Raw genomic sequence first — 11,838 nt, 5'->3', positions numbered from 1 at the left:
CTTATTTTGCTTTGTGCTACATAATTTGCCGAGACAGTTATACCATTATACACATTATTGTAACTCATGGTCTCATAGGTCATTTTGGCCTTTTCTAGACGTTAATATATCATTTCATCTCTCTCTCTCTCTCTCTCTCTCTCTCTCTCTCACACACACACATAAAGGTGGTTGTGAGTTGTGACTAGTGAGCTCAAGGACTAGATTTGAAGTTTGAGATTGGAAGATGGGGGAATAGGGTGGAAAATTGGCCATTTTATAGTTGTAGTTTCCTCATTATTAGAATGATGAGTTTTAGCGTGATAACTTATATGTGCTCTCTGTAATATGTATATATGAATGTGTGGGTGTGTGTGTGTATAAAAACCTATAGATTTAAAACTAACCATAAAAAGAATTGCTTATCAAAATTTGATAATACTAAATACCTAAGTTTTCACAAAAAGTAGTTAAAATCTTTCAACAACCTTGAATTCTAAGGTACCCAAAACCTATAAATTTAAAAATTACAAGTAAAATCTTGAAATTTTGGTGGGATTACACTAAACCTGGGTTTTTTTCCAGCTGGGACCACAACCAAATTCAAAAGCTTGGATTGGATGAAGCCAACCGTCCCATTCTTTGAATTAAAAAAAGTTAGCGCTTGGCCCAAGAGCCAAGGTAACGAGCAACAATTATACTAAAAGTGCAAGTAGCAGCCTGAAGGACGCGCCTGGCCCAAAAGCCAACAATTACACTAAAAGCGGAAGTAGAGGGAGCAGGGACGCGGACCGCGGTTGCTTTTGGCGCTTACAGTTTCGCCTTCGGAGTTCGAAAAGCGGCCGAATTTCCTTCCCGGCTTCCGACTTCGTAAAAGTATTAATAGGGGAGACTCGAGCGAGGCCGGCGCAGAAGCGCAGAGAGGGCAGACACAAGAGAAGCACGAGCACCGCACGACACACTCACGCGCAGACACACAAGACCGAAGCTCGAAAGCGGAAACTCAATTCACCGACGACGAATATTGACGATGGCAAGCGCGACGCTTCCGCTGCCAGCCAAGGCCCTTCGTCGTCTTCTTCTCCAGCTTGTTCTTGTTGCACTTACAGTCCTCTCGGCGCATGAGGGCTGCCAGGCTGCCAGGCGCCTGGGACCGCAAGCAAGTTCAGTTATGTCGATAGGCAGATCGCAGGAGGAGGCCGATCCAGCTCATGCGGCGCCAGCTCTAACCAGACGTAGCAGTGCCTTAGCACATTCATCAATATCATCTGCGCCGCCATGCCCCGCCAGCAGCTTCTCTCCCGTGTTGGCCTTCGGCGACTCCACCACCGACACCGGCAACAATCCAGGCTCGATCGCTTCCAGCCTCCCCTACGGCTCCACCTTCTTCCACGAGGCCACGGGTCGCTGGAGCGACGGCAGGCTCATGGTCGACTTCCTGTGCCAGGCTCTCGGGGTGCCTCTGCTGCCCGCTCACCTCCGCGTACAGCAGCAGAACACCACCAGCAGCAGTAGTACTACGGCAGCTGCACGCCCACGGATCATGCAGAACGAGAACTTTGCGGTTGCGGGGGCCACAGCTCTAGACGTACGCACTCTGGAGCAGCTCGCAGGAGTGAACTCCAGCACTCCCGACTCTCTGGACGTCCAGGTGGGATGGTTCCTCGCGGACCTCGAGGCAACCAGTAGACGTACCTCCGCCCCCCTCGACATGAGCAACGCTCTGGTGTACATCGGCGAGATCGGGGGCAACGACTACAACTACGCTTGGTCTTCGCCGCAGCCCGACCCCTCCTCTGTCGCCGCCATGGTCCCCTCCGTGGTGCAGAAGGTGGCCAGCCAGGTCGAGGACCGCATCCTCAGCACAGGAGTCAAGAGAATGGTGGTGCAGGGGGAGTTCCCCATGGGCTGCATGGCCACCTACATGTCCCGCTTTGCCTCCTCTCCGCACGACTCCCACGGTTGCGTCGCCCACGTCAGCGCCGTGAGCGACCGCCACAACCAGCTGCTCAGCGCTGCCCTCCAGGACATCGCCTCCCGCCATCCTGGCGTGGACATCGTCTACCTCGACACCTCGGCCGCCTTCCTGCAGGTGTTCGACCACGCCTCCGACTACGGCTTCACCAGCACCCAGGCCGCCTGCTTCCCGCGCTTCATGCCGAGCTCCTTCTCCCTCCCGGCCAGCCCCTGCGCCAACCCCAACAACTTCATCAGCTGGGACGGCCTCCACCTCACCGACGCCATGTACGGGGCCATGATGGGCCTCATGCTCAAGGACCCCGCCTTCTCCTCCCCCTCGCCCAGCTTCCTCACCACTGCAGCCGCCGCTTGCGCTTCTAATTGATCTTATAAGCATCTATTCTTATCACCAGAGCTTTTCCCTTCTGCAGCTCTTTAATTGGCTTCCCTAATGGTAGCTCTTTGTATTATCAACCGTCTTTGCATGTATGGTGGCAACCATTTCATGTGCGTATTATTTATATTTTCAAGTTCTCGCCAAATAATCGCATCTCTCGAGTCTCTATTTCTCTACATATATTTGTGGATAGTGAGATTTCCTCCACTATTTAGGAACTAGGACAAGTTTTTGAAATTACGTCATGTGCCTATACACACACACGCGAATATATACGTGTGCATACACAACACGCATTCTCCTTTATTTATTTTGATGAGAATTGTTTACGTCACTCCTACAAGTGCATTTCAAAGGCGAAGCTCAAATGCGAATCGCAACCACCAAGGGCAAGGTTGCCACCACTTTTATGAAGATCCTTTCAAGTTCCCATAAGTCATATCCTACTTTCTAGCTTCGCAAAGGGACACTACTATATCGTCTTTTACCTTGGCCCACGATTCGTTAACCACTCTCGCAACCTTGACCCTCCTGAGAAGCCTAACATTCCTTGTGTGAGTGCTTGGAAGAATTCCACAACTCTAGAGACCCTTCATGTCAATGTCAGGAGTCTCCAAACAGTGCTTGCTTCACGGCACTATCATTTGCAAATTCTACCTAGATCTTGCGAGTTTGCCTTCTCGTTTCTCACATGCTACTACCAACCATGGGATTGGGTGCCATCCCCTACTACCCTTCCTACTTTCATAACAAGGAGCCCAGCTCCTTCTTGAATCTCCTACAACCTTGCAAAGCTAGAGATAAGTGCGATGGATACGTAGACAAGCACTGGCATCAGCATCATTTTCATGACCCATGAGTCTACATGCATAGCCGAGGGGATGGCTCTTTCACCTTTTGATTCTCCCTCTACTACCTTCACCTAGCTTGCTAGTTTCTTCACATTAATACATATATCTAGTAGATATCCCAAGTATTGTAACACCTTGCCTAAGTTAATCCACTTGAACTCCTACTAATATAGGAAAGGTTATGGTTTATTCTTCCAACGTAGATACATGATCAATAATGTGATGGCTAATCCGTGAGTCACATAATCAATGTTGTGATGGCTAGTCTCTGAGTCACATGATCCATAAATTTTTTCATACGATGGGATAATAGTTTCTACTAGTTCCTTCTCAGCTCCTCAGACATTATTAAAGTTATCATCTACCAAAACATGCATATAAAGTTATGCCCCTTTAATGCTAGTGGCAACCCTTTTATTGAAAACCGTGTTGAATCTTCATATGACTACAAGTAATAGTGGAGGAAAAGGGTATGCCTATCAAACCCATGTTTGACCCAAAGAGAGAAGGGAGGGGAGGGACACTTGCACAATTCAAGTACTTCATAATTGTAGCATTAGAGAATGGGTCTATGCCATGTTGACCAATCAAATTGCAAAACACATGAACTTCATGAATTCTATTAAAATCTACTAGTCAATTTGATGACATGCCTTATCAAAGTCCATGTTGATATAGAGCAATACATATTGATGCTTGATACATGACCCATAAGAAAGATTACATTCAACACACAAGATAATGGATCATCCTTCCATACATGAAACGATGCTATATATAGTGCACAAATTTGCTACCCAAAAAATTAGTTTTGTAATCCATTGCTTTGATCATCACCTTTTAACATTCAACATTATCATAGATATCCACTATGGAATTTTCCTTTTGTCCAAACATTTGGAAATGCGATATTCTAATCTCCTTTGGGAGTATCCCCTTCACTTTGATTCGCTCAAATTATTTGTATACAAAGGAGTGTCCCATCCACTTCAAAGCAATTGGGATATGTTAGATGAACATGCTTTCCAAAGGTATAATAGGACCTCCACATGGATTCCATATGGTCCCAAAAATTTACTAATATGCATCTTGTTCACCACCAATTGTAATTTTGCTACTAAGAAGGGCCTTTCTAATAACGTAATGTGTACTTTTTTAGCCCTTCCACCTTGACGAGTGATTGTCACAACATTAGGTCATTAGTATGGTCACAAATGCACATGAAGTGAGAATGTGTGCCAACTTGTACTATCATAATCTAAATTCCATTGAATTCTAGCCATGATTTTTTGATAGCTTAGATACTTCTCACATTGAGTTTAGCTAATTTCTTATGGGCATGTCATGCTTAGCTTTAGTGGACACCCACACCTTCTTCATCTTCTAGGGGAAAGCCACTCTCCTTTACGAAAGGAAATGTTGAAGTACAATGGTGATGCTTTATCCTTGTATCATCATCGAAGCTAATTTCGAAGGTACACAATAGTGGCATATAATCCATGAGCTTGTAAGAAAGAATTAGTCTTAATGTAACAAATGGTAGTTCATCTATCATCAAGATAAGCTTTGATATGCTCAGTCATCTTGCTAAATGACACCTAAAGACGGTAACTTTCCATATGTGATAAGTAGCCTACCATCCATTAGTTATGGACCTCACCTACTACTCCATTATACTCATGTAAATAGACCAAGTTATCAAGATAAGTATGATAGTTGATGTTTCATTTAGAAGTTGTTCTATAGTCCTTCTCTTGCATACCCTCTTGTGTTTTTCTCTTTTTCTCTATCTAATATCTCCTTCATGGTAGTAAAGTTTGTTGGATCTAGGATTGCACAAATGCAAGTACACAAGTTGGAAAGAAGAAGCTTGAAGAGCACAACTCAAAGTGTATTAAGAAGTCTCGATAGACAAGATTTACAAGACTAAGTATACGCTAAATTGAATAAGCATATATACAAGGCTGGGTAGGGGGGGAATCTCCTAACAAGGGAAAAATATACCATGATGGTCCTATGTATATTTACAAACATTACTATTGAGATATGTTAATAAATCCCCCCTAGAAGTGAGGCAATGAACAAGAGTTTGCACTCATGTATAGGGAAGTGCTATGCTCGGTGCACTAAAGCAATCCACAAAGGGGACCCCAAAACATCATTTACTAGCCTTATTTTTCTAAATATCATTTACCAATATCTACTTACTAGCCTTATTTTTCATCTCATTATTACTAGCCTTATTTTTCTAAACTTCATTTACCAATATCTACTTATTGGTACAAAGGAAAGCGTTTTCTTTTATTTTCTAATTAGCAACAAAAGCTTGGTCTACAATGCACATAATGGATTTTTCCCCCTCAAGATTGTTATTCTTGTAACAAAATATAAACCAAATCATTAAATGACAAGGTATTTAGATTTCTTTTAAGCATCAAACAAAGAATAGTGGCAAAACATTGATATGAATCAAGAAAACCATCAATAAAGTTGTTCCTTTACCTTTTTAATTAGCCACAAAAACTTGGTCTGGATTACACATAATGGAAAAATTTTGCCTAGATTGTTCTTCTTGTAGCAAAATATAAACCAACTCATTAAATGAAAAGGCATTCAAATTGCTTTTCTGCATTAAACAAATAATAGATGCAAAACTTTGCTCAGAATTAGAAAAACAATCAAGAACAATTTGCAAAAGTGAAGTGTTTGAAAAAAACTCATTTGTAGCTATCGTTTGCTCCTTTAGATATTTTATCCTAGTCAAAAACTTTCCAAGGAGTCACCTCCGCCCATATGTTCACTCTCTAACTAGTTACAAAGGTAAGAATAGGGGCCTCATTTCTTCTTTGATATAAATGTACAAGTCCATCCCAAGCATCCTTAGTTAACGTCTCTCTCCAACATCACCTTGTCATCCCTTTGACAAACTACTACTACCCTTTGTATCAACTAGTTTACCCATGAGCTCATGTCCTTCCCCTTCCTCATCATTGTTGGCATGGTGGGTGAGGCAGTGATCAGTAGGACCATAACAATATTAGGGGGCACCTTGCCACACTGTATTTGGTGACCATTCTTAGAAATTATATTGTCAAGGTTTGGAACCTTAATAGAACTCATCATCTGATCCCTTTAGATTATTGACATCAAATTTCTAAAGAACTATTTCAAACGTTATAGCCATACCTTCTTAATCAACCTTATATTGAGGTATGCATGCCACATGTGATCTAGTTTTTCTCATCTATCTCAAGCCTTCATGTCAACATATCTCCAAATATCCTTGTTTACCACACACACATTAAGCCTATTCCAAATCAATTTCACATTTCTTTTCCCACTGAAATTTTTCTTAAGCCAATGGCCCCTTGTGCATAGGATATGTGGATCACATATCTACATGTCATGAAATTTCCTAATCACCCCAACATTGGTTCCATGATGGCATATTCATATAAAAAATCTCAATACTTGGAGCTTTCTCAACATCCAAGTGATAACTATGAGAAACACACCATTGATACTTTCCTAAATTCTCTTGGCTCTTATCAATGAGTTTTGGAAAACAAATATATATTTCATTTAAGTGCCCTAAAAGGCTAGAAGGGAATTCACATTGTCCCTTTGAACAAATCCTTGGAATATGACAAATATATTATGATGCATTACACAGGAATACCACAATATGGAGGCTCTCACACTAATAAAAGTTTACTTCTTTGAGAATCTACTCTTTTGTGGTGTTTCACACACCTCCTTCACTAGTAGTAATAGTCTCAAATTGGTGCCTCATATGATGGCCCATAATCTTTATATATGTGAGGTGGACTTCATTCATTTCTTCACCATGTTTTCTTATTTCACCCAAAGAATTGGCTAGTTTAGATTCGGATACAATTTTGGTGTCCTTACATTTCCACAAAATGTTTATCACCTTAACTCTACTTGAGACAATTTGATTATATCAAAACCATATCTTAGCCCTTAAAATAGTATGCTTAATCCATGTCTTATTGAAGAGGTTCATCACATTGGAAAAGCTAGTTGTAGCTTGGTTTATGATTGCATTCTTACTAAATAAGAAGGATAGAACCAACAATGTTATAGATCATGACTCTATCATTATCAACCTATTGATGTGTGAAGCCTCCATTAATGGTGTGATGCATGACGCATACGTATTGAATGTCCACCTTGTTTACCACTACAAGTATCATCTTTGGAGCACTAGTTTTCTTGTTATGTTTTCTCATACCCTACAAGTGGATCATTACATTTTGAAATCATAAGCTATTGACTTCCAAAAATATAACATCTTACTTTGGAATTAGCACATTTGCATTGGATGTCATGTAATCATCTCGTTTTTGTGCTCCATGGTTACCTATCCCTCATACTCTTTAGGTACACATGATCTCCTTCCATACACCTGCATATCTTAGTACATTTAACACTACAAGGGAAGGGAGTGTGTATTCATCATGCCTTACATTCACAAACTAATTGAATATCATATACAAAACATTAGACGTGCTCGTAAAATTTATACAGGGAGGTGACACCTCATCCCAAGGAGGAAGGCACCTATTGCGGCCAATTAGAAGAGTTTGTGGACATGTGATGGATGGAGTGTCTAAGCCAATCCACCAGTTGGAAGGCATGACTTAGTCTACACCCTCAATACCAAAGAAGACAATCGACCTTTCAAACCTTCCTCTATTCTTGGAGCCTAAGATGGAGGCAATGATCGATACATTGATATCCATGTATGCCGAGTCATTTGATCTGCTGAGTGAGAAAGTGTCTATACCATTATATGATGGTGCCGAGTATCTCGCTTGAAAATGCTACTTGTGCTCCTAAGTGTGTAAGCAAAATACGGGTGGAGTGATGCAAGTGTGATCGCGTTGTTTAGGGACATTCTACGTATGCTCTGTTGATCTTTTTGACTCCATCATAAAAAAAATTGTTGTGATTTTTCAAGGTGCTTTGTGATTTTTTTTCAGGTTGTTAAAGTATTATATATTACCACCTAAAAATGCATTGCTTGAGTCTCGTGATAATGTGCAACTAGTATTACGAAAGCATGGACTACAATAGCATGCATGCATGTGTCAACAATTGTGTATTGCTTCAAGGAGACTCCGCAACTATGAAGGTATGTCCAAAGTGTGGTGCTCATAGGTATTGAAAGGACTTCTAGGGGAAAACCATCCACTTATACTGCATATACGTCACATGATTCATACATCGGGCATTGGCGAGCTTGAGAACGTGGCATGTGTAGAATGGATCCACAGATGGAGTCCAAGGAATATCAACAAATTCACATGCATGGAGCCACATTGACTCTACCTTTCCAGGCTTTGCACGAGAGCCAATGAATATTTGGCTTGGTCTTGCTATGGATGGCGTGAACCCATTTGGTCTCCGCTCAACTTTTTATAGTGTGTGGCCTATAGTACTTATTAACTACAAGATCCCGCCATGGACTTCTACGAAGAAAGGACATCTCATTCTTAGCTTACTCATTCTTAGGCGCTACAAAGTCAATAATGTGGATGTCCATCTCCATCCATTAGTTGATGAGCTCAAGATTTTGTGGGAGGAGGGGTTCGTCGTAGAAGATATTTCGAGATTCGAGGAGTGCTCAGGTAAGTAGGCTTCCATCCTCATTGGTGATATCTAACATAGCTCATTCAAGCTTGTGTTGACTAAATAGGGGTGTTGGGACAAGTTTGGTTATCATAGGTTATCATGCATGTCCATTGTATGGGTCACAGTTAGACTCCCAAAGGTCACGAACCATGAAGAAGATGGTATATCAAGGACACACTGCTTTCTTGCTACAGGGTCATGAACTGAGGGAAGGATTTCTTGGATGACCTCCAATACGAATGAATGCCCACAAGCTGGTATGAGTTGAAAATGGTCCACAGAGAGTCACATCTAGACGAAATGTGACAGTTCTCAAATTTCTACGGGTTGTCGTATTGGACCCACTTATAGATCAACAATTTTTTGGATCCTATGCATATTTTCAAGAATGTGGATAGCTTATTATGGGACCACATCAAAAGAAAGAGAGACACTGTATAGGCACAAATGGATTTGAAGGAGGTAGGAAATATGGAGGCTCATTAGCCACAATTAAGCAGTGATGGTTGCTTGCAACTACCTCGTGCTCCTTGGGTTTTGTCCACAACAAAAAAAATGCATTATGAAGTAAATTATTAGGTCTATTGCACCCTGACAGATGATGTGTTCCCTTAGATTTGCTTTCTCCAAAGATGACCAACTAATAGGGCTAAAATTCCATGATTGGCATAAGATATGTTAGGTTTGTACTGGCCTCAATAGTAAATAGCCTACGTATTTTTCTATTTATTGTTTGGTCAGTGTTCGTAATGCTTCTTCATTTGTTGCAGTTTGTACGATCGATCGCGATCGCATGATGCCTCACTCCAGAAATATGTGGGGCGATTTATAGGTTGTTGAATTTAGTGCAATGGGTCTCACAGAAGGAGATCAAGACATCCTCTATTGAGTCTGCAAGGTAGGAGCAGTTGAGACGGTCTGTCTCTTTGAGAAGTACCTACCCACCAGTATGCTCATTACATAAACTCACCTCTTGGTGCATCTTATAGATGAAGTGGATATTGCGGGACTCATCCATACGTGATGGATGTTCTTCTTGGAATGGTTCATGAAAACCCTGAAAGGCTTTGTGTAATAACAAGCTTGAAGGTCAGGCAAAGAGAAAATTCATAAACCTTGTTGAACTAAGGAAAGACTTTAAACTAGTTTACATAGCTAAGGACCTGAATGTGAAAGATGTGCAATGACATTGTGGCCTATTTGCCTATAATTAATCCAACCTTAAGGGTATTTAACCTCAAGTGTTGACACATACTATTTCTTTGAAATTGGATGCCAAGACGTTAAACTAGTTTACATAGTTAAGGACCTCAATGTGAAAGATGTGCAATGACATAGTGGCCTATTTGCCTATAATTAATCCAACCGTAAGGGTATTTCACCTCAAGTGTTGACACATACTATTTCTTTGAAATCGGATGCCAAGCCTAGTACCAATGATCCTATCCCATGAATCCTTGCTATACATACCACATGAGAGAGGAGTTGAAGAACTTACAAAAAGTAGGATACATTTCTGGGATTGAGCATATAGATTGGGTGTCACCCATTGTTGTGGTACTCAAGTAAAATGGGAATATTTGAGTATGCGTTAACTGTAAGAAATTAAATAGTACAACCCAATGAGACCCTTATCAACAACTATTATACATGGACGATGATTAAACACATTGTAGAAAAGGAAGCTTACAACATTTTTTGAGCTATAATCGTGTAAGTACACCCAAATGGTCAACTAATACCAAAATTGTGGACTATTTTCTTATGCTAGTGAACTAAGCAAAAGTTGTAGAATATTTATAGTTGAAAATATGTTCAAGCACCCGATTCATTTGTGTGGTATGCTCCTAGTTTTCTAATTGAAGCACACTCCTAGCTGACTTTTCAATACCATACAAGACTTTGTGACTATATGTTGAAAAGCTCCAACACTGTTTGCAAGCCACTTTGTCTTTGATTAAATATTCTTATAATTTATTATTACAATTACATGTGTATGTGTGTGTGTCTCCCTTTTTCCCCACCCCACTCCCCACACACATGCTTGCCCTCCCACTCTTGATGGATATTCTAGCCATAATTCTAAACATGTAAGCAAAAGAGGTACCACGTACCTCATGAGCAACAATATCAAGAACAAGATATAACAACTTAATGGCTATAATAATATCTCATTTTGATGGGGCACTCTTTGGTATCTAGGCTAATCCAATGATTGTTGCTATTGAAGAGTAAGTAATGAAGAGATCAAATATTAAGTTGTAGTCAAAGAGGGGAGAGGAAAATGGTGATGTTACAAGGTGTGACTCTCTTTTGTGGTGCTCATATGCATGATTCTAGTATTGCACAATGAAACTTCCCTATTCTTGTAGATAAGAAAGCATGCAAATTTGGTTTACAAAGATGGATTTGTAGTACATGTAATAAAATAGGAGGAATTATTATTATTATCATCTATTATTGGTAAAACTACGAGGATAGATCAAGCTACAAACAAGCCTTCTATTGGCTTTGAGTCTAGGACTACAAAATTTTTTATTCTCTTTCTTTGCATTGAGTTTTCATGTGCTCAATATCCCACTAATAATAGCATGCATCTGTGCAAAATTGGGCTATCATACTTATAAATGTAGTCTAGGTCTAAGTTTTATTTTTGGATATAAACTTCAAATCTTATTCATAAAATACAATATAGACGATAGATATCTCACTTATCTCTCAAAATTCAACATAGTTAGTAATGCATCAACATGTCTAAAGTAGAATATTAGATTTTACAAGGAGAATCTAATATATAAATATTAAAGTAATATTTTATTGCATTATGGTAAAGGGATTTAGACTTGTACCTAATACACATAAAACTTAATCGGTGCAAATAAAAAGGTTAGGCCTTCCCATGAGAAGGAAAGTTAGTTTTAGTCTTCAATGAATTATTAGATTAAAACAATTTATAAAAAAGGCAATAACAGTATGCTAAGAGATGTTGCCAAA

General features: G+C 40.3%; 1 protein-coding gene across 1 annotated transcript; it reads left to right on the top strand.

The window, feature by feature from the left end:
• Nucleotides 1–822: 822 nt before the first annotated feature.
• On the top strand, nt 823–2,472 carry LOC148014737 (GDSL esterase/lipase At3g48460-like). Its single transcript, XM_087666684.1, has one exon. It carries the CDS (start codon nt 1,010–1,012, stop codon nt 2,321–2,323), a length of 1,314 nt encoding a protein of 437 aa, XP_087522810.1. The 5' UTR covers nt 823–1,009; the 3' UTR covers nt 2,324–2,472.
• Nucleotides 2,473–11,838: the final 9,366 nt, after the last annotated feature.

Source organism: Lygodium microphyllum, chromosome 25, assembly GCF_053477565.2.
Source record: "Lygodium microphyllum isolate KBCC chromosome 25, Lygodium_microphyllum_v1.1.10, whole genome shotgun sequence".
Taxonomy (NCBI): domain Eukaryota; kingdom Viridiplantae; phylum Streptophyta; class Polypodiopsida; order Schizaeales; family Lygodiaceae; genus Lygodium; species Lygodium microphyllum.
The sequence above is the reverse complement of the archived record's forward strand: the minus strand, read 5'-3'. Positions and strand labels throughout refer to the sequence as shown.